Genomic DNA, 25110 nt, shown 5'->3' with positions numbered 1-25110 from the left:
AACAAAATAAAATGGACAGAAACAAAATCAAACAAACAAGTCCAGAGAGAGATAAACTAAACAAGAACTCTAATTAAATCGATCAAAATTAGAAGGGATAGGCTGTTTGGAGATATTCTTCGACATGATGGACTTGTGAAAAGAATAACTGAAGGCAAAATAGAGGGGGAAAGAAGAAGAGGTAGACCAAGGAAAAGCTTTCTTGACCAAGTCAAAGACAGCACGGGTTTGAGGAGTTATCAGGAAGTTAAGAAGAAAGCAAATAACAGAGCGGAATGGAGGAAATGCTGCTGAGCGCCAGTCCCAAGAGTGATGCAACTGATGATGTCTTCTTATAACTTAATCCGACAATCCTCAAGAATTGTGACTTGTCACCAAATGCTTTGTATATACAAGAAAGTTACCCGAACAATAAAGATCACTACCTTTTGACTTTTTTTAAAACTTTTGATAGCATAGAACACCCATTTCGTTTCAAAATTTTGAAACAGGTGACATTACGAGGAAAATTCCACCACTTCTGGTACTTTCCTGGTATGCCAACATCACACTATAATGACACTTCCAGTGACAGAACTGAGAGCGAATTTTTAAATTTTTGTAAATTTTTGTAAATTTTCTAACTAATCCACAATATCAGTACGCAGATGACATACTGCTCATATTCTATACAAAGAACCATCAATGATTATGCAGTATTTACAGATTTTAACATAATCACCGACTAGCTTCACTCATATTAAACAGCAATAACTCTGAGCTCATCATCTTTAAAAGTCCTCGGATGATCTCGGATCTCTAATATATATCAATGAAATGTCATATTTCATAATGCTGAAGCTAAGGAATACATTCTCTTGCCCCGCAGTCCAGGAAGTAACAGACCTCAAATATTTAGACTTGCACTTTATAATATGCGACACAGCGGGTAAGTTACCTATATACATAAAAAACTATATTATCAGTTTAAAATGAACCACTTAAAAGATATATTACCACGAAGAACTAATGCATAATTTTTATTTATTCATTTATTATTATTTTTATTATTTTATTTTATTGCTTATTTTTATAGTAATAATAATAATAATAACAACAACGAGTATTTTGATGCGGTTTTTAGTGTTTTCAGGGCTATCACTAAATCCCTTTTTTTAGGTTATCACTAAATTCGATATACGTTAAATGAAAATTTAATCAATAAACATGTTTTAGTAACGATAAGGGACACCAAATTTTCTTTAAATCCGTTTAGTTATTGATCTAGGTATTCTTGTTAACAGATAATATAAATCTCTTAGGTGTTTGTATTGTAGCGAAATGACTTAACATGGACACCAAACCTGTTAGCATGAAATCACAGAGAATGTCAATAATATCGAAAGACTAGACGAGGGGTGGGCAACCTTTCTAAGTATGCGTGCCAAAATCGCCAAATCTTTGATGCAAAATTTTCTCACGTGTCAACCGAAATTTTGGGGAACATTAGTATTTCGTGTCTTTTAAGTATTGGGAGAACCTTTTCAAACAATTGAAAATCACACTAGAGCGATAAAATCAAAGAATATTGTAAGAGTGATTATTGTAATCGTGTAAAGATTATAAGTCCTTCTACCCTATTGATAGCGTGGTTATTTGCCTTTAAGTGTAATTCCAACTACGATAAACAGTCACAGAATTTAAAGATGCAATTTTTAACATCAGCAAAATAGTAAACAATAATTCTGAATTTTTTGTTTTTGTTTTTTTATAAAAATCAATCAGACATAAGTTTTTTTAAGTTTTTCCAATACGTTACGGTGTACAGTCTCGTAACCGGTTTACTTGACTAAACTTGACAATAAAAGAAAATAAAATGAAAGATATTCTTTTATTAATTATTAATCCCTTACGAGTAATACATAAAAATTATAGATAAAATAAAATGTCATTTTACCTAGATAATAGATTGAACAGAAGTCAGTCTTTAACATGTTTTAGCAGAAAACATCAAATCAAAACTAGAGAAAGAAAAATAATGGGCATTTTATTTATTTATGGCATCAATAAGACTTCTACTGCTGCATCGCTGATGACAGATAATTAATATCAGGTACTTTTAGAGATATGCAAGCCCTACTAGTTTCATCTATAAGGCTACTCCTCTTACGAGACTTAACAAAGTTCATCACTGAGAACAATGATTCACAAGAATACATAGATGCAAAAATGGATAGTATTGCTATCCATTTTTGTGTTCCTGGAATAGTATTCCAAGTCCTTAACAGCTCGTTTTCAGCACTTTTCAATATTTTCCAAGTCAACTCTGAGGTCAACACATTTCTTGCCTACAAATTGAGCTACTTTGAAAATCAATCAACTGAATTTCAAAGTCGTCCATATTTATCCACGAAAACATTTGCAAGTTTAATTCATCCAGTTTTATAATGTCTGGAAACTTAATGAATTTTGCAGTCTCTTCTAATTCTCTGAACTTATCAAATCTTAGAGGGAACTGCTCAGCAGTTGACACAAGTTTAAAGTTAGCTTTTGAAGACATTACATCGGCGGTCTGTTTTGTCATCCTTCTGGATATCATTGATGTATTTCTTTAGGTTTAGAAAGTATCCAAATCTCTCATTGTCTACATCCCTCTTCATAACTTTTGTTTCATTTTATGTCATCAAACATAACATCAAGTCTTACCAGAGCCGTGGAGTTAAGGTTCAAGTCATTTAAATATTTGCAAAAATCTGCAAAAAAAACATCAGTTTACAAACTCACACGATGTGACACATTTCTTTATAAGACATTTTTCGTTAGTCAAAAAGCGATTTATCTCATCCAGGAATTAAACAAATCGTTTTAGAACAAGACCTCGACTAAGTGTCAATGAACATTGCTGTACATCATTATTCCCCTGTACACCGAATCAACCTCATTCAATAGATTCTGAAATTGTCTTTTATTCAAAGCACGTGAAGAAATGTAATTAATAACCTTGGTTAGTGGTTGCATCACTTCAAGAAGTTCCTTCAGGTTAAGATGTTGGATATGTATTTATTTATTTTTTAAGGTAAGCCCTGGTTGCATGCCGGAAAAAAGTCGTTGGCGTGCCATTTGGCACACTTGCCAAGGGTTATGGATGAGGAACAGTCTTCATTAAATGCTTCGGTCAACTGCTGCACACAGGAAGTTCTGTTTGTTCACACTTCTTCTCAGACGATGGCAATCTCGTTCCTGACAGTCCTAGGAGCACACTTACGCCTCTTAGACGACCGATGTGGGGGTTTTCCTCTTATTAAACATCCGGGATATTTTGCGTAAGTGACACTTACGCACATAAAGATTTCTAATCCAGTGGCCGGTATGGTATTTCTCCTACTTGCCAAAACACAGCCCAGCTTAGATTTCTTTACAAGACGTTTAACTTTATTCAGTTACTAACAGTGTTATGGACTGTTAACAAGTTTCAAAATATAACGCATCGTTTTCAATTTTATGGTATCAGACTCAAAGAATAAAGTAGACCACATTTCCTGCTCTCCATAGATGAAAGCAAGTTAAAGCCATTATGAGATAAAGGATTGAGTTATTAGGAAAAGAATACAGAGAAATTCTCATGCTTATTCGTTTTTCTAGTTTTTAATTTCCTTCTGGAATGATTGTCTATAATGATACTGTCTAGATTATTGTTAACAGAAGTCTGGCTTATTTATATTCAATCTGATTTCATTATTAGTTAATAATTTTAGGAACTATTACACTGAAAGGTCATCTGTAGGACAAAGTTTCGTTTTATTGCCGACAACAATAGAGTTGTTAGATATAATAACAAGGTTGACAAAAATCAAAAATGCTTTGCGAGCTTTCTGTCAGTGTTAATAACCACTTTTTAGTTTCGTAATAAGCAAGACATTTGCGTGCGTGTAAAAGTTGAATATGTAAAGCAATTCATTTGTCCTTGGATTACCTGAAACGTTTTTTTCTTTATCCTCTAGTTGTTGGCATTTATCCATCTTAATGTTAGGCACTTATTAACCAGATGAAGGACGACAACAATTACTGTATTGGAGTGAAAGCGGGACGAGATTTAATCTATCAACCACCGGAGTAGAGTATCATTTGAATTGTTCCTCCGTCTTGCGTCGCTTAACATCGATGTTAACAATGGGCAGACACTTTGTAACCATTCCACGATGCAGTATTTAATACTGGGTAATGTGAATTACAGGTTTCTCAGTCACTACTGTCCCACGATGAGTCAAGTGGATGTTTACCGAGTTAAATGTCAAGCTAACGAGTCCATTTTACTTTTCTTCATTCCGGCTGTTGCCTAGTCAACGACATTTATCATTACAAAATTTGTTCTTGTAGTTGGACAGGTTCTTTCTCAGGAACACTTCTTCCTCACTTCTTAGAAAAGCGGGTAATCCAAAACGTTTTTTTACGTAAGTTTTTATTTCCGATATCTTTTTGCATTCTCAAAGAAATGTACATTCTGTTTCATTGCTTTAAGAATAACGGTTAACAAGTAGTGCCAACTGCTATCATTATTTTGTAATACTAAAGTCTGAGTTTTTTAAGTATTGTGTAAAAATAAAATACCTTCACTCAATATTTTGACAAGAATTATTATTACCACTGTATTGCGTTATACCTCCACGAAGTCCAAGGACTGATCACGAGAGGGCGGTAGTGCTCAGCTTCTGCTCTACTTAAAACACTGTGTGCACGCTACAGAATCTATCATTCACGCCGCGCCATCTACCGTAACTAAACTGCGTCTTACTCCTTTCCTAGAAGTATTTTTGTCTGTCAATTTCATGTATTCTCTGGCCATTTAGAGAGCCTTGGTATAATCACATTTCAATGAAGTTTCTTTGTCTAACCTGCTTTCGGAAGCGACATTGAAAAGACGAATATTCAAATTAATGAACCAAGAGAGGATTAAGGCTATTAATCTTCTCTTGAAGCAACCTTTAAGAGAGAATTTTACATGACACAATTTAAACATGTGAATGAAACAAGGTCATTGTTTAAATTCATTCTATATCTAATTTAAAATCCAAAGTTTTATGATGAATGCACAACAGTAGCGCCATCTATTAATCATTTTCTTCTTTCCTTCATATTATCACGGGTTTAATTAAATATGGTTTCCCTGCACTAGTACTAGTACTCTATTTATTAATTTTAATTACTCGTTTGCTGTATTGTTCAAAGCGATTTTTTAAATACTTTTATTGTTGCGTATGACAATCTGCCCTCTAAGCCAGACATGTGACTGATTTTACATCAACATCATCGCTAGTGAAATATTGGCCATCAAGGTCAGCCTTCCATCCAGAGCTATCAAGGTAAACGCTTTATGAAACAGGTTGGCTGTATAGCCGGATTGTTATGAAATAGGATCACTTCAGCTGCACTCAAGGTTGGGATTTTGAATAGCAGCATGTAAATACGATAATGTATCGAGAGATTATTCACTAACAGTAGAGATCGCGGGCAGAATCATTCCCTTCTTTAAATTTTTACGAAAGGAGGGTCATCCTTTAAACTTTGTCAAGTATTGTATGTTGCGTTTACATTTAATATATTTTTAAATTTAAACCTTTAAAAATATATTGCATGAAAATTTAAATCAATGAGTTAAATTAAAAATTTTAAAGAGACTTTAAATTTATAGGATTTTTATTTACTTAAATTACATAAATTATTTCATAATTAACCCATTTCTATTACTTGATTGTTGTATTTCGGTTTCTGTTTTATGAGTAATATTAATATTTATGTAGATGAAATATATTTATGTGAATTAATAAAAAATAAATTATATCTAACTATATAAACTATATTTAAACTTGAAGAGCAGCATTTACGTCATTGTATGCTGTTTTTGTTTCACCAAGCAAAGAATGCTACCGAGGCTACCAAAATCATTTGCTTAACTTATGGAGACGTATTGAAGGTTAACAAATGTCAGCGATGGTTTAGGAGATTTGCAGAAAAAAAATTTGATCTCTCTGGTCGTCCTCGATCTGGAAGACCTCTTACTCTAGATGACGATGCTCTTAAGACTCTCGTCTTAAGAGCATCGAATCAGATCCAAAACAAACCGTACAAGAATTAGCAGAGAAACCTAATTCATCATGGTCAACTGTCCAAGAGCACTTACATAAGAGTGACAAGGTTCTTAAACAGGGTGTATGGGTACCGCATGAACTGTCAGAAAACAATAAAGCACAGAGACGGGTGATTTGTAATTTATTGTTGACCAGACAGCAAAATGACCCATTTTTGGAACGAGACGTAAAACTGGTGACGAAAAATGGGTGCCATATAAGAATATTAAAAGCAAAAAACAGTGGCTTTCTCCCAATCAAACTCCAATTCCAACACCTAAAGATGGACTTCATCCACAAAAGTTCTGTTGTGCGTTTGGTGGGATATTCATGGAATTATTCATTACGAACTCATGGAACAAGGTAAGACTATCACAGCAGCCATCTACTGTGAACAATTAGAGCGACTACATCAAGCATTGTTAATCAAACGTCCTGCACTTGTCAATCGAAAAGGGCAATTTTGCAGCAAGATAATGGAAAACCACATTCTGCAAGAATGACTCAAGAAAAAATGAGGCAGTTAGGATGAGAACTTCTACCACATCCTCCATATTTTCCGGATATTGCCCTTAGTGACTATCACTTATTCAGGTACTTAGAACACAGCATAAGAAATTAAACCTTCCGCTTGCAAGATGATGTCCAAAGGAGTTTGATATCATTTTTTGCCTCCAAAGAAAACTTTTTGAAAAAAATAGATCATTGGAATAAGGTTATAATTAACGATAGCGATTATATAATTGAATAATGTTAATTTGTTCTTTCATAAAATTTATATTAAAAATGTAGTTCAAAAAATTGATTACTTTCCCGTCCCCCTTATATCAAGTCATTTCTAAAAAAACAGTCCTCCCTAAACTGAGAACGATATTTCAGTTTTCTTTATCAGCATGGCAGTTAACTAATTAGGTTTGGTTTCTGACTTCAGAGTTTATGTGTGTGTGTGTGTGTGTGCGCGTGCTGGCGGGCGGGCGCGCTGTGCCATTTCAAACACGGATGTTATTCACAGCCACAGATTCAATGAAAGAAAATAGAGAGCGATTGGTTTCAGTGAATTTTCTTTAATAGTTCTGATATGTTGTAGAGCGCCATTAAATGCACTCATAATACTTTCTGAAACTCAATCTATTTTTGCTGGAATTACGTAGCAAAATTACGTGACGTTTAGTGTAATATTGTATAAATATGTGAAAATTGCTGGCTTCAAAACATTGTTAAAATGTATACACAAAAGTGGACATTTTAACAATGGTGTAATATTTTATAAATCATGTAAAAGATCTGGCTTCAAAACATTGTTAAAATGTATACACGAAAGTAGACACTTCACAAATGAATCAAAATTTAATTTTACCCGAATTGTTAATATTATTGACTTCTGATTTTTTTTTTTTGTTTGTTTTCATCGGTATGCAAGTTATGTCATCCCATATGGAGGGAACAGAGATTTTCTTCTTCAAAAACAGGCATATCGCGGAATAACTCTGAAAAATCTTCCCTTAGAAGGAATTATGATTGCGGCAATTCTTCGTGGAGAATGTTGGCCAATTTTCCGTGAACTTTATCAGAGATAATTCGAAAGTTTATTCAGTATATTAAATATTGTGATACATGCTAAATATGGATGTATACGTTATTTTATTTTTATTTTTTAAGTAAAATTGTGATATTTTTCTGTATTTCTCGGGCATTCCAATACTTTTGCGAATGTAATGTATATTTTTGTGAGACAGACAGAATTTAATATTTTATTTTTATCCCTTTATTATTTTATGTAACAGACGTCCGATTTGCGTGACATATTAGATTATGGAATTCTTGATCATGAATTCGAGAAAATAAGTATTTACGAAAAAATTCTGACTCAGGCATGTTCATTGTAGCACAAACGTGGTGACAATGGTAGAGGTTTCCGAAATGAGACTCCATCATAAAAATTCGATGACGATTACGTCATCGAAACGCATAATGTTGGTCACTTTAGAAAATAAATTCTAGTTAGCAGAGGTCAGAATTAAAATGCTGTTGAAATGGGCACAGTCATAATAGTGCCGGTCGTTGTGTTCAGTTAAGTAAGCAGTTATATCAATGCTAATTGGGATTATTGACTGATTAAAATATTCTAAATTAGTTAAGCCTACATGCTGAATGAGCTACGCCTAGCATCTAGGCTTAACTTTTGAATGAGTTCAAGACATCCAATTAATTCACGTATATTCATTTTCTTCCAAATTGCTTATGGTTGGTTTCATTATGCGACAAAGCATTTAAGAACAAAAAACGGTGTATGCAAATAGACTACGAATTGGATCCAGAGTTTAATACACAACCAGCTGCAGAATATGCAAAAATATCCACGTTCTTGTATAATCTCTTAAAATATTTCCATGCAAACTGAACTGACTGGTTAGGAAGTTAACCCTGACCAGTGTTTTTTTTTTTATCTTTTTTTAAATTTTTTTTTCGTATATTGCTTGTTGTCTATCGTCTACGATTATTCCAGACAGGAAATCATTAACTTAACCTTGCACATGTTTTGCGATAAGATTAGAGTTTTCCTGTTTCCTCCGATGAAGGTCGTTGTAAGTGTTCCTCAGAAGTTAATGTCTTATGTCTGATTCTACTTAGCATAAAGGGTTTTCTTGTTAATTACTTAAACTTCACTTATTGTAGTTATACGGTTAGGCAAAACCCCATTTCTTTTAATTAAGAGAGAAAGATGGGAAACAAGTAGGGATTTCAATACAGTTTCATAATTAATTTTTGAATGTTCGCTTCCTTCATATGATCGCGTAACTTCAGTGTCACATGATCGATCTCGTGACCAACAATAAAACATGTTTCAGTATTGAAATCTACTCTTTGTTGTTTCCTTTAGTTTAGTTTGACCTACTGAAGCAACGAAATGTGCGGAAAAATTTTTATTGGCGTGTTGATGTGTGTAATTATATGTATAGTTCTTGGAAATCATCCTTTGGATTTATTGTGCTGTAAGTTCAATAAACCTCTTACTCAGTCACAGTTATATTAAGTGGTGTAATTACTGAATATTTTAATATTTTCAGCACGGAGTCATCTGGTGTGTATTCCACCTCATATTTAAATATGGATTAATATATTTAAATGAGAATACTCTCTGGCTAGTTTACCCTAGCCGCTTTGTATATTTGCAGTAGGGAGAGACGAAATCAGAAAAAGACTCAGAAAACTTTCATCGCATTTTGTCGGCGTGCGAATATAAAGAAACAAATGCTTCTAATTGTGAGATGCTTTGTCTTATTATATTTTAAAATTAATTCAGATTACACCAATTAAAATTAACTGTTGTCATTTGTCGAATTAGTGTTTGTGAATATCATTATCTTGAATGATATCCACAAATGTTTGTGAATATCATTCAAGCGGTGGATGATTTTCATCGTTCGGTGTGAGATCCTTTTTTTATTGGAGACTGACGTGGCTTGAAAAATGTTCCATGTTTGGTTGGTTTCTAAAGTAAGATATTCCGATTACAGGCTTATGGTGAATCTCTTATAGTGAATAAACGAATCTTGCCCCTTTCACGGACAAGATTCACTTAAAAATACCCTCCTAAATACCTTGAGTGATAACCACGAATTTGTTAGCATTAAAGGGGTCCCTACTCAGTTAGAGGATCAACTCATTGACAGTGTGCTAAGTCATAATGAAAAATATAGAAATCTAAATTCTGGAATTATTTAACAAAATTAATTCTCAAATGTAATCGACGGCTAGAATATTTCTTTACGTATTGGATTTGCAGCAAGTATAATGACACCGATCGCATTACTCGTGTATTGTGCTTCCCAATACTAAATGGTCAGTCTGTTAGGCCACACTTGAGAATCAACTGAAAAAGGGCGTGGGGAATCTCTACGGACATTATACCATATACCGTAGGATGACTAGAGTGTATGGGGGTTGTGCTCCCGGAACATAAAAAAAAAAAAGGTTTAGAACAAGGTTTTTCATCTGTTCTCGCTTCCAAAGCTAATCATCATAATGACAAAAGTTGAAATATGAGAGATTTGAGGACTATCGTATAGGGTAGGGTTTCCCAAATTGTATTCCGCGGAACAACAGTGTTCCGCGGAAAGTGAATAAGTGTTCCGTGAAAAATTATCAAAATTAATATTAATATGAGCCTGGAATGGTTTTAAATGCTGCGACTCTGACCAAGGTATTCCATTAAAAATTTCACGATTTGTGAAGTGTTCCGTGATAGGAAAAATTGGGGGAACGCTGGGTTACATATTCCTTTTCCCTAGCTCAAGGTCTAACTAATCCTAGGTGTAATAACACTGGCATTGTGGATTATCCAATGTTTTAGTAGTTACTGTTTTTTATAGTGGGGTTCCTTATCTGTGACTGGAATGATGAGCACATTAATCTGTTCTGATCTCGTTTGTTGATAATTTTTTTTCAACTGAGAGAGAGAGAGAGAGTCTTAAATCAAAATGATGGAATGTTGGGAACACCCAGAAGCAAATATAGCTATGCTATGAGATCATTAATTATTCCTGTTAATTGTTCTCTATTCGGTTTGTTTGTTTGTTTTTCAGGGGTAATATTCGAGTTTCTAGATGAGAAATTCTATCCCGTCGATATGAGACTGGCCAACTCACTTTCACTTAAAAAAACCTTATAAATATTTCTTGAATCATAAGCAAGATTGAAACCAAGATTTGTTTAAACCAAATGGAAAGAAACAGTTTTCGGACAGTTGAATATGGCAGAAAAGATATCCATAGTGCATTGTTAAAGGTTCTGTTATATTGTTGTGGTCATATTCTTGCATGTTGTACAAATTCTACATAAATTGCCAAATATTTTTATTTTTTCAGACGAATTTACTATTGTCTGCAATAAACCTCCATCAAACTGTATTGTTTCATGAAATACATTATCATGATATCATGGAAATTACTGCAGAAGCGCCAAATCTATGAGGCCAGTGTATTTATGATAACTTCAATGTGCGTATTTGGTCAGTTTCCGTTTTTTCGAGTATTAAAGAACTCTCCGAATTTCCAGTCCAGGTACAAAGTTGAGGTAGGATTTCGTGAACTGTAAGAGACAGACCAGATACAAAATAAACACACAACTCCTTCACTGATCGCTAATACACGTATAAGAATAAAGGGGAACCTCGGTTGTCGAACGACTCTCATCTCGAACAAATCGGTTCCCGAACATATTTTCCAAACAAAAAACGAACCCGGTTTCCAAACAGAATCTCGGTTCCCGAACAGGCAAAACGGCAACCAGTTGCTCCGCGGGATGAGATGTATGGCGGGAGAGCGTCAGTTACTCCGCATCCTCCGTTCAGTGCCGACACCTGCTCGAATTTGCAGTGCCTTTTCTTGATTTTTTTTGTGTTTTCTTGTTATTTTTATTAATTATTATTAAATAAGCCACCATGGGGCCGACGAAGGATAGTGATATCTATCCTAGAGGCGAAAAAAAAAATCACATCCAAACATGAAAATGGCGTTCGTGTCTCGGATCTTGCTATGCAGTTCGGGATGACGAAATCAACGATTTGCACAATACTCAAAAATAAAGAGGCGATCAATTTTCATCTATATTTTATCTATTTATTGTGTTTATTCTTTTTGAGTAACATTTTATGCATTTTCTTTGTTTTGTATACGTTATGCATGAAGTAGTACTGTTATAAAGGTTTAAATAACCAATAATCTGGGTTTCGGGTACGAATTAATCCATTTTACATTAATTCTTATGGAAAAATGGTTTCAGTTTTCAAACATATTGGTTTCCTTAGGAACGAATTATATTCGACAACCGTGGTTCTAATGTAAATGGAAAACCCTGTAGTTTAATTAGATTATAAATTGAATTTTTGGATACTTTTTCATTAAGGAATGCAAAACAGTATTCACTTATTCTTTCCTCAGGTCTCGTCTGTGCCGTTTTGTGCGCAGCTGCTTGCTTGCTGTGATATTCTACACCCACGAAATCAAATGGAAGAAAATAGAGGTCTACCAGAAGAAGAATATTGGGAAAAACACGAAATATTCGTTCTCTACTGTAAATGTAATAAAATAAAAGAATTATTTAATTTATTATTTTAAATGTGAATTTTCTTTCCGTATGCTACAAACGTATCTTGAATTTAAGATGATGGCGGGACCACGATGATCTGCGATCCTCTAGAGCAGTGGTTCTTAACCTTTTCGAAGACACGGAACACTTCTAATTATAAGAAAAATTACGGAACACCAAAAGCATTAGGGTCCCAAAACTAACAATAAAAATATACATGGAGTTGCCTCTTATAAAAATGGAACTTAATTTAATGCGATACTTGACCTTGTCGGCTTTTGCAGATTTCAGCAAACAGGTCTAATATGTGACCTGTTTGCTGAAATTTATTTGTCTATATTAGTTAGTCTTTCACGGTTTTTAGGTTTTATATAAGTTATTATTCAGAAACCGAGCTCACAGAAATATGATCTCAAAAACTGGAACAAAATTTTCAGTGCCTTGTGGAGAAAGCTGGGTATTCGGCTTGGACAAAAATCCAAAATTTCCTAAGAGTAATTTCAGAGAATTTCATTTTTAGAGTACGATCCGTTGACAAGGTAACTAATTATTCTTCATCAAATGGATTTCGTATCCAGTCATAACTGTGTGTATTTAAGGAAGGAAAGTAACTTGGAATCTTTTCTTCCAATGTTGTTAAATTTTTACGCATTAAAATAGTACTTATAAACGATATTCTATTGGTTTAGAAGTTAACGCGCATAGCAGTCTTTAGTTGTTAGGATTAGAGTAGCCAATTACACTCAGAACTGTGTCATATGATAGCTTGTCATATGATACAGCGGAAGAACACTTGTAACCTGTGTTACAAGACGGAACACTTGTAACCTGTTCGCTGAACACAAGTGTTCTGGAGAACACCGGTTAAGAACCACTGCTCTACAGTAAGTGGTTCTTGTTCTTTGTTTCTAGAGCAGTAGGAAAAGTTTGAGAAACAAACTTTTCCTACGGAACACTTCATAAATCCTGAAATTTTAACGGAACACCTTGGTCAGAGTCGAGTATCATCGGTCTCATATTCAATGTAAAGCTACGCATACTATCGCCGCAGCAGTCTGTATCGCATCGCAAAAATGCCACAGCGCACACTACAAGCGTGAAGGGCCGCATCGCATCGCATTGACCTTTCTTGTGACCTCAGGTTTCCTAGAATAGATTCCTCCGTACTTCAGTCGCACTCGGAGATGTCGACAACTGCGGGCGGCTGAGTCAAGGCCAGCGCCACTGGCCTTAATAGCACAATCCACACGCAAAGTGAGGAACGCTTGATTTTCAAAGATGTTTGCAGTTTTCGCAGCATTTCAAACCATTCCAGGCTCATATTAATTTTTATAATTTTTCACGGAACACTTATTCATTTTCCGGAACATAGTTTGGGAAATGCTGCTCTAGAGAACAAAGTCACTTTAGGTCTCCAACAAGCACTGTGATGATGCTAGATTTTGAAAATAAATATAATTTGTTACCTAAAGACATTCTCAAAACTTCAGTATCACTGTCTGGTAGTTACAGAGAGTACGCTACCAATTCGACCAAGCCAGCAACTAATATTATTATAATTATATATATTTTTTATAATTATTTTTACAAATCTCTTGCAGTCAAAACTCATCGAAGACTGATAGAAACAGAAATGTTGCTACTGGTCTTCACCCCACTTTTTTATTTCTTTTTTTTTATGAATGCTATAATTATTAACGAGTCTCCATAGATTAGCAGTTTCAATGAAGCCCTTTGGTTGGGAAGACTGAGATTCGAATCCCATCAAGGAGATAAAGAACCGTTATATGGACTTTTCAACTGAAGGTGAGTACACATATCTCATAGGGAAGTGGAACAGGTTTTTTCAACTCGTAATCAGACAAACTGACCAGGAGAACACAAGCAATTTATACATAAGGGTATCTATTTAAACGAGGATAATCGCTTTATCTTAAAATTATGGTTATGAAAGCGAACCCGAGGAGGTTGCGGGACTCATGAGCCCACAAGCACCACTGATTCTTATTATTATTAACGATTTGCTTTGCTTATTTGATAAAAAGCAAAGCAAATGTGGTAAAAGTAAATTGTGTTTCAGTGGCATAATCAGGTGGTCTTGAAGTAAGAAATTATACCTTCTCGAAATAAGAAAAACATATTTTGACATTCTACTTGCTGTTTATTTATTTATTTAGACTACTAATGGAAGACGATTTTCAACATGCAGTCTCTACCTGCCAGTTTCAAACCTCACCTTCTCGATGTGTTACCTGCTTCTGATCTGTTTTGGCATAAGATTTCTTTTCCCCATTTAGTAAATTCATCTGCAGTATTTACTGTTCTTTAAATTCCCAAAAAATTCTGACTTCGTAACCTTCATATATATACGAAGTTTGACTTTCTGCAATCCATCCATTCAAACAGTGAAGTAATAATCTTCTTAGGTAACCTTCATGTCCACAATTCACTTGCCCTTTCTAACGCCACTGAGCATGATGGACGGCATGCTATCAGCAATGATTTCTATATAAGCAATGACCTAACACAAATCTTACATGGATCAAGCCGAATACCGAACAGATGACCTCTGTCTTGGTAACTCAGATCATAATCCTGTGCAATTTCTACTCACACAGAACGTACTATCTTCGACTACTCTTAATGTGTGTCCTTCGACACTATAAAAATATCAAGTAAGATACTTATTGGAACGTCTACTCTTTCTTTCCATGGTCAGACTACTGCTTCTGATCCAAGCAATTGCTTACCGGCATGAAGACCTTTGTTCCCCATTTCATTCAAGCTTCATACTCAGCCTTTGTTGAAGAAGACAATAAATTTAGAACAACCATCAACAAATCCAAATACAAGCGTAAGTGCAAGTAGCAGAAAATTCACTTATCAAAATGAAAGTCGTGTCTTCTGCTTCCTTCAAAGGATTATCGGACGCCACTTTTCTCACCAATGCTTAAACCATTCTCTAATCGAAATGGCACCTGTTACAGCATCAAAAGATAAAGGTAACGTCATGGCATTATTCTCCTCTAACTCTTGTAGAGATGATGAAGGCAAATCGCTTGCTACCATACCAGAAATAAAGAACCATATGCCTCTTGAAGTTTTTTCTGCAGAAAAACATCAGAAAAATATTGATGAATTAGATAATAAAAGTCTTCCAGTCCGATTGGCATTTCTGCAATTATACTCAGATTTGTACTCCAGAACATCTATCTTGTATCCTCTTGATAATCTTTTATTCACAGCTGGAGTTTATTTTAATGTGTGGAAGAGACCATTTATATATTAGACCTATTCCAAAAAAAGGAAGACAAAAGTCGTCGTCTAATCACCGACCGATCTCTATTAATTCGACGAATTACTCTTAATCACCACTAATCAGGTCCTCAGCTTTGTTGATGACATTGCTTCAGATGCATTGCTTAGACTTTCCAAGTTGAGGTCGTCTGTTTGACTGTTTTGGATTTACGGTAGAAGCAACTGAGGCAGTGCATTCTGCCTGTAAATAGCATCTGTTCTTCATGTCGGTTTGCCTGTTTTGAGCGATGAAAAATTGAAGAAAATCGCAGTGACTTCATTGTGAGACTTAGTAACCTCATCTTCACTTGAAAAGCTTGCACAAGAAAAGACTATCGTCGAAACTGACTGAACTAGAGGGGCTCAAGTGATCGTCCAAAACTAGTGTATTAAATGCTGTTCTCTCTACCTCTCAATTCTACCAAAAGCAAGCATGCCTTTTTCTCGCCAAAAGTGATTTCATTTCACCTCCCTTTAATTTCAGCAATACAAAAATCATCAGAAAGTACTAGATCTCGTTCCTCGGACTAACATTTACCTCAGGTCTATCTTGGCATTAACACATCACATCAATACCTTCCTCAGCATTTGAAAGATTAGGTATTCTTTTCGGCTCAAGATACTAGGTATCACGAACGGAAGAGAAATAGCAAATCCCGAATATATCCATCCTTCGAATACTGTTTGAAAGCCTGGGATTGTATAGTCAAACATCCCTATAAATTCTCAATCCTACTGAAATGATAGATTCTTTCTTGGCTGATTCCCTTAATAAACTATCTCACAAACGAATTATTTCAGTCCCGTGTATTTTTAACAAGTACTTCTCTGCTCACTGTTCTACTGAACAGGTAACCACAATCCTCCACTTTCTGTTACGACCGTTAAAACAAGGGCAGAAGCGCCTAACATTATTTTTCAGTCCAACTCAAACACAGAGAACGTACCCATCTTCGTTTTTTTTCATTCATTTCGTCTACCTCTATACCCAGAAATAACCATAAATTAGGGATGACAAATGGGAAACTGCTAAGCAAGTAAAATTTCACCATTTACATTGACCACAAAACTTTTTTTTTTTCTATTTTAAATCAAGCAAAGCGGCCATTAGAATAGCCAACCACCTTTGAGTGCCATCATACAAATTTATATTTATGTTATTTGTTTCAGCCTCAGAAGAGTCACAAGCAAGAACCGCTGGCTGTCTGGATTTACTTACTGAACCTGTAAGTGACTTATTTCTATATGACTACACCTACTGATGATTTGTCTATGTTACATATTTTTTCAACTGTAGGTTGAAATATTGATTATTGCTAAACCAACTTAAATGTATTTATGCATATCTAATTTCATCAACATTATTATGTTTTTCAGGTAAAAACCAAAGCTCGAGAATGTATTAAAGAAAACTTTTTTGCCAATGATACTTTTCAAGATTTCGTTCATGAGATGTGTGACAATTACACTCTGTCTTTCTGGGTATGTGCCAATCCATTTCTCGCTTAGACTATCTAATATTTTTGTAATCAACGCTAGGTATTGTCCCAAAAATTAGAAACTCAGTAAAATGTTGAGAGTAGTCTTAAGTTGTCAAAAAATGATTCCGTCTTGATTATTATATAAACTACATCTCATCTCATCTTCCATTTACCCTCTTTTACCTTGCCGTGTCGAGGGTTTATTAATCATCGGACCACAAACCGTTCACAGGAAAAGGTGGTTAGCCATACGCCCCGGTGTATCCTATGTCCTATGGTGTTGGGTTCTCAAGGCCGGCTTGCCTGCTTTGCGGGAAGAAAAACCCCAGGATAAACTGGAGAAAAACCTTACTGTCCCAGCCCAAGACTGGCTAACTTGGCTATGGCTGAGGAAGATCCTTCAGCTCCTCACGTCTTCGACGTGAATCGAACCTAGGACACTTTTTCCCCAGGCATATGGTTGCGAAGCGCACAACCACTAGGCTAACAGCGCGGACAAACTACATCCAGCTTAATTATTATTATTATTATTACTATTATTATTAATAGAGACCTATAGGGAGTCAGAGACTCATTGGGCGGCCACATGCTACACGAACCAGTTGTCATGCATATGCTTCAATTCATTCAGACGACTTGCAATCACAACATCCAATGGCAATCCATTCCAATCGCTCACCTACCTATGAGAGAAAAATCTAGCTCTCATCCCTTCTTAGCGGAATGCATTCTCAACTTCCATGGCCACTTTTCCTTTTCCCCACACTCCATAAAATGAAAAATTCCATCAATTGGTATCCTGTATAACCATTTCGAACTTTCTCCTGTTTGCTAGTGTCTGCAGTCTACAAAATTTCATATCTTTCTTCATAACCAATATTCCATCCTCATATCATCTTTAACCACTCCTTTGCACTCTCTCCACTGTATTTGCATCATCACGGAAACCAAAAGACCAGACCTGCACACAGTGGTCCAAGTGAATGCGTATCAGAAGCAAAGTGATTTCCTTATCGTTACATGTCAACGTTCATTTCAACATTGTAATTACCCTCTAAGTTGAATTTGCAATCTTTGCTATATGGCCCTTGAATTTCCGCTTTCTATCTACTAAAACTCCAAGATTCGTAGCCTGATAAGTTTCTTCTAGCATAATTTCCATCCACCCAATATAATATGATATTGGACATCTAATCACACCAAAGTGTATGACTTTACATTTACTAACATTGAACAGTCAGCCATTTTAACATGCTAACAATTCCAGCCTATTCAAATCATTCTGCAAGACCGCATATCAGCCGCGTTCCTGATTAAGTTGCCTATATTTGCAGCGTCAGTAAATAGCTGTATGTCGCCTGTCAAATCCATTTCAATGTGATCAATGTACAGATTGAATAACAATGGACCAAGAAGTAATCCTTGTGACACACCATTGGTTAACTTACATCTTGCAGACTCACATTCTCCATATTCCACTTTATGATATCTGCCAGTCATCTATCTTCTTATCCACGCTAATATTTTATAATCCAATCTCATATTCTATAATTTACAAATTAGAGAATAAATTAATCTTCTAACATAATTTAAGTAGATAAAAATAATCATTACCACATACATTTCTATTTAAAGGGAAAAATTTAATGACTAAAGGATTAAGCTGAATGGTGTATCCGTTACCCCTTATCTAACTTAATTATAACTTATTATGGAATATGAGCAAGTTGCTAAAACATAATCTTCCCTTTGTAAATCCATACTGTTCATTGTAAAGCAGAGATTCTCTGTCAACCCCTTTCCTTTCATTGAATACATTGGTCTTTGTACCACAGTAGTGCAGTGGAAGTAGCACACATTCTTTCCGCTCCTGGGGAATCTTCCCTGTTCTGAGACTCCAGTTATATAGCTTAGTCAAAGGAATAACCATTTCAGATGAACACTCTCTTAACATCCGTGCTGATACCCCATCATTCTCTATTGCTGAATTCTTATTCAAGTTTTGCAACAGCTCTAATACTTCCTCCTCAAACACATGAGTCCTTCATTAAGTGAAGAGGTAGTAGGGAGTGCAATGTTGCATACACCAAACTTTCTTGCATGGTGTATGCGACATAGCTTTCCGTACAACAGTTGTACTCTTCTGGCCTGCTGCTTATAAATTTTATAACGGACATCATCCTTATGCAAACGGTATTCCTTCCACATCATCCTTTCATTCTTGATAAGCTTACACATCCATTGCACTCCTAGTCTTGTTTTTCGAACATTAGGGGACACATATCGTATCATTTAAGTATGTTTTAAACACTGCATCGTTGATCTCCTTCCCATCCAACAACTGGTACCATGGCACAGAATCCAGCATACTTCTGGGCATAATTTCCTGCTTTAGTTCAGCATGTAACCTTTGCTGAATGGTATATTCATAAACTTAGTCGCTTCGCAAGTGAGTACCGCATGTTGCTGTCACTTGCTGGAGGTAGAATAGTCACGCCTTTAACTAAAATCTCCTCTGACACTATAATCGAATCTAATGTTGAGACATTAGTAATAAACTTCATTTTAACAAATAAAATAACTTAATTTAATGTAACAATTAATTTTATTCACAATAAACAGCGATATTCCGCTAAAAATCAAACATTTCAATGGTAGCATTTACAAGGTAATTAACAGTGTTAACTGTAGGCTAAATTATGAGTTATATTAAATCAAAACTGAAATAAAATAAATACATTTAAAGTATACAATAAAGCTTAGTAAAATTAATTACAGCTCATTTATTGGTTTCTTTCAAATATAAAAACTTTTACCTATGCATAATTCATAAATGTATATTTATGTTATATTTTCAGATCGTTTTTTGTACGCACGAAAAGCTAGAGGGCGTAAGTATTCCAAGAAATGTTTGCAATTAAATGCTGAAAATATGTTGTTTCATTTTGTAATTTAATAGTTACAAAGTTATCTTTTAAAAGATTTTAGATCAAACATAAGCTGATAATAAAAGGAAGAAGTTAAAGTAATAAATATATTAAAATACATAAAATTACACCCATTTCAGTTATATTTCTCTCTTTTTTTCAGACTCCCGAAGAGAAGATGGTGTACCAACAAACGGCTGTTCAGGTGAGTTTATTTATTAGCTTTTATTTGAGTTCATTTTTATTTTATTTTTTTATCTTTCATAAAAAGAAAAAAAAAAGAGAAAGTGTCACCGTTCTTTCGGATAACGCTTGTGGATGACAGTATATGGTTAGGGTGAGTTAGCTACGCCCTCTTTCTCGCTGTGATGATTATAATGATATGATATGAAATTGATTAGTTATGATTCAGCTGTTTTTTAAAAAACTGATTCTTAACGTGAAAATTTAACAAATTTAACAAAGCATGAACGCGAAAGAAAATATGACTGAAGAGGATCAAGTGTAGCAGAATTCGAAGAACTTTTTGTCAATGAAAATTTCAAGAAACTCTTTTTAAGCGGATTAAGCAGTGAAAGGAAATCAAAACTTGTTAGCGACTTTATTATTGAACAGATATTCTTAATAATGTTAGCATTTTAACACTATGTCATTGATTGTTAATTTATTATGATAGAAACAATGAATATCGGTTTCCATTTTATGTTGATTATGGGAAATTTAACGTGAATCTCTGAACCACACACGAATTACAATATTGCTTAGGCTTGATCAGCAGAATATAAAATGAATGCATAATATTCCATTTATGATTTTCTTTAACACTGCTTCATTCATATGATCATAAGAATATTCTGACGTAGTATAAATAATTTTTTTTTCTTGTCTTGCAGAAATGTTCAGATGATATTGCCACAGAAGAATTGGAAAGGTCCGCATTGGAACTGCTATCCTCTCTTTAGCTCAATAGTTATGGAAGAGTTAAAAGCTATTTGTATCATAGACTGCACTTTATGATCAGAGTCTTGAGTGATTTCGTTATTATTTTTTTTTATAACAATTACGTTAACTTTCTTGAAATTTAAAAGTACTACATGAAAGTGAACACTCAGTTTTGAAAGAAAATAAAACGCTTTTATTTTTAGAATGGTATATTTTTATTGTTCATTCTTTTGAATTTCTGTATTATAAACATTTCAATCCAGTTTCATTTTCCTTATATAATACAGGTACAGTTCTAAGGATATATATTTATTTATTTATTATTTATTATATATATATATATATATATATATATATATATTGTTCCATATATATATATATATATGGAACTATATATATGGAACAAAAAATAGAAATTAGAGTATAATAAACTATTATTCTTTAAAAGAATGAACAGTACACGCCTTTTTTATAGTCATAACAAATACTTCCAAATATATATAACAGGATAATGCTTTTTAGGTAGCATCACTGCTTTTTTTTGTCTTCTCATAGGGAAGCCTTAATCCGCCACCCCCATCTCTTCCGCTTATGAATTCCAGTGCTTTCATTGGATCCGTTAATCTTATCCTTCCCTTCTCTCACCCTTGAAGTAGAAAGTTTGGTTATGTAGTAATCACCACATGATTTCCACACAGACATAATTATGTGTCTGTTCTTTATGGATAAATATCAATTGAGCACTTTTATGCGAATTTTAAATATTTTTCTGTTTCTTGTAATGACTTCTAGATGGCAGCACTTATCACAAAACATGTAACGAAAGAAGAATCATCAGGGATTAATCCAATCAATCTCAAGCACCGCGCACATCAATTCTTTTTGTCGACATTTCTGGAATAGCCTCTTGGTCCCAAATAATTTTTAAATATTAAATTCTCGAACTAATGAGATGTGTTCATCATTTTACTTTTCTTTATTTAAAGAACACCAATCGCTGTTCTGCTATCTTAATCCTCTTTATTATCATTATTTTATTCATTCTAGTGGAATTTTCTACTGAGTATTAGGAAAGTAAGACGAGAAGTGACTCATGGACCATGATTTTGGAAGTTAGAATCTTCTGAGAGGGTGGTATGCAGCCAATGATATCGTAACTCTTAATGGTTGGAGAAAATACTCGAGTCAGAGGGAGGCAGAACATTTTTTTTTTTTTTTTTACACTTGATTGATCTCATTGGATTAACGTGTGGATACATCTGGCAACAATTAATCGAAACACACACAGCGTGTCCATAATACACTAATAAGAAGGATTTGTCATCAATGGGAAGGAACCAAACTCGTCTGGTATGCGAAGAACTTTCATACAGGAATTTCAACTTAGTCGCAAGGATTTTTGCCCTCCTGGAAACTCAGTTTCCTTTTATCAATCTCAAAACTCGTAAATTGGTCGGGGATCATACGCAGTTAACAAGCATTGCATCAGCTTTAGTTCTTTCAGCCGTATTCCGGTCAGAATTAAACCAAACCAAAGTCTATGCATATGAATGCCTGCGGAGAGTTTCCTATAATAACCATGCATGAATTCTGTAGGATTACAGAATTTGAATTTTATCAAAATCTCAAGAAACCTAGTTTCTAACAAAGCATGAACTCCTTCTATCAGGTAATTAATATTTTATAGAATTAATTAAATGCATTTCTCTGAATGCTAACTGTTCTTTGGAGAATGAATTTTTAATTGGAAACTTAAATAAGAAAAAAAAAGTATTGCATCATTTGTTATATGGCATCAAGATGACTCATGAATATTAAGATTAGGTTCATACCCATCAAGAGAATCTCATTAAGTAACGGCGTAGGTGAATACCTGAATAATGGCGTAGGAATCTGTATGGGAGCAGCTGAAAGAATGATTGCATCATATCGTTTCGTTGGATAACCTATATTCGTACCCCCCCCCGTCTCTAACTTGTCGGCGCACATCGTCAACTTACATTAGATATTCTTCTCATGGAGTTAGCTAACCATTATTCTAAAGCATTTCCCACAATTCCATAATGTAATGTCTACTGATTTATAAGAGAATAATGAAATATAAATATTGTGCAAGGAAACTTGTCATGATTAGAGAAGGACTTCAACGACCAGCCTTTCAAAATCTACGAAACCTGTTCTAACGGAAAGCTTTGGATTAATGATAGTTATAAAAAATCAACTTTGGTCTCATGACGTCGAAGGGCGCCTAAAGTGGTGACATCGTGACTGTAAATATTTCCTAACACATCATTATCATTTTGGTGGAATTACGTCTTTCGTCCAACTGACATTAATATTTCAAAACATGAAATACCAAATGTTAAGAACGCCCTCTATTTTATGATTTCAAACAGACGATAAAGTGTAATTAACAAGTGTAGAAAACTAGAGTAGGAATGTATGTAAAAATTCATTTAATGAAGAAAATAAAACATCATCGCCGTATTCCTAGATATTATTATCTGACACGCATTTCAAAACAGAAAACAAACCATGCATTTTTTTCAGGTGTAATTATTACGCAAAAAGTTTATTTAATTAGTTCTAGAAAAAACTCTACTGATTGCCAATAAGTAGTCAGTTGAATTGACTTAAGCGATTTATAAGTAATGGACAAAAAATGGAAACAGCGACACGTTTCGATTAATATGGCGTTGATCTGCTGTACGCGCCTAGTACAGACTATTTTTCGAGTGAGGGATTGTCAGTGCTTGAAACTCAACAAGAGAAATTTTACGCCAATGGAAACTTGGATGATTTCGCTTTTGTTGTTTGGAGGTGGGAAACGTTGCCTGAGAGCTTGCTCCAAAATGTCCCATAGGATTTAAATCTGGCGATTGGGATGGCCAATACAGACAGGACACCTCACCGTCATGTTCCGCAAACCACGGGGTGACCACATTTGCTCGATGAATGCCAGCATTATCCTGTTGAAATGGCTGACTGCGTATGAAAAACGTGTGTTAACATGGGACGAAGATGATCATTTATGATTGAAAGAAATCGTGCAGCATCCACTTTGCTTTCAAATAGAACAAGGGAGGGACCTAAACCGTGCCCATGAGAATGCGTCCCCCAGACTATTACACAACCACCAAAATCTTTCACTGTTGGAAGCAAGCATTCTGGCTGGTAAGCGTCCTTCGGCTGATGCCACACTCGTATTCGTCCGTTTGCAACAAAAAGTGTGAACGCGGATTCATCTGGCCATATCACTGCTGTGTAGTCCACTGTCTGTGATCTTTGCACCATTCGACGCGTTGACGGGAGTGATCAAAGACTTGGGTAAGTCAGCCTGACTTTGATACCCAGCAATGTGTAGTTCCTGGAGCCGAATTTTTGTTGAAATAGGTTTATTTTTCACCCAATTGCGCAGTAGCCCGCTATTTTTCGTGGTACGGCGCACTATTGCTCAAACGACCCTCTCTTGCAGTAAACGCTTTTCTCCAACATTGCTTTTCGTAATGATGTTTGTCTTGTCGACTGGCATGCCGACATAACCCTGGAGACTGTTCCTTGACTAATCTGCAATTTCAGCTTTTCTGGTCACAGATGCACCTACCAGGCTGGCTCCAACAATCACGCCCGTTTCAAAGTCACTGAGGTCCTCTCTGAATTTCATTCTAGTATGAAATAAACGGCGAAAAACCTCCATTTGACTTTATATAGACGTCCCTAGGAACGTTGGGAGTGTATTTGCATATCAACTGCATCTGTGTTTGGTGCACCGTAGAAGTTGCATGCAACTAACGTTAACGCGACCGGATAGCTCAGTGTTTCCATTTTGTCCATTTTTTTTTTTTTTGTACACAAATACCGAAAAAATATTTACGATCAAAATATTCTGAAGACAGTTATTATACAGCAATTAGGATTTTGTAATTGTTTTTGATTTATTAAATAAGGCCTGTGTAGCTCAGTGGAAATGGTGCTTGAATCCTCTGCTCTTGGTCGCTTGAAGTCAGTCTTAAATTCAAGTCTAGTCGTCGACTGGAGGAACTTTTTCTAAGCCTTTCTTCAACCGATTCCCGAATTAGTCGATCTCTGGCACAGGCAAGAGGGTTTTTCCTATCGGAAACTCGGGTTGTTTATTCCGTAAACTCAAGAAAATCGACCGTAGTACCTACATTATTTCAGACAGTAACATATCTTGTTAGGGTTAGGTACCAAGAGATGGCAGCACTTGTTTGCCAGCCTCTTCATTGTTGGCTGCTATAATTAGTGATA

At 35.0% G+C, this 25110-nt stretch overlaps 1 protein-coding gene across 2 annotated transcripts; it reads left to right on the top strand.

The window, feature by feature from the left end:
• The first annotated feature begins 8873 nt into the window (after nt 1–8873).
• LOC150099652 (uncharacterized) lies at nt 8874–21051 on the top strand. 2 transcript variants are annotated; one of them, XM_090404000.1, is made up of 6 exons: nt 8874–9097; nt 16662–16717; nt 16869–16973; nt 19831–19863; nt 20063–20104; nt 20793–21051. In XM_090404000.1, the coding sequence occupies exons 1-6, from the start codon at nt 9013–9015 to the stop codon at nt 20859–20861; spliced, it is 390 nt and encodes a 129-aa protein (XP_090260126.1). In that variant the 5' UTR covers nt 8874–9012; the 3' UTR covers nt 20862–21051. The 2 variants fall into 2 exon arrangements, with proteins under 2 accessions (XP_090260126.1, XP_090260127.1); XM_090404001.1 differs by lacking the exon at nt 8874–9097 and adding an exon at nt 12055–12185.
• The last annotated feature ends 4059 nt before the right edge of the window (nt 21052–25110 follow it).

This window comes from Typopeltis vanoorti, chromosome 14, assembly GCF_054136105.1.
Source record: "Typopeltis vanoorti isolate ZY-2024b chromosome 14, IOZ_Tvanoo_1.0, whole genome shotgun sequence".
NCBI lineage: Eukaryota > Metazoa > Arthropoda > Arachnida > Uropygi > Thelyphonidae > Typopeltis > Typopeltis vanoorti.
Note: the sequence above shows the minus strand (reverse complement) of the source record. Positions and strands in the feature narration are given on the sequence as shown.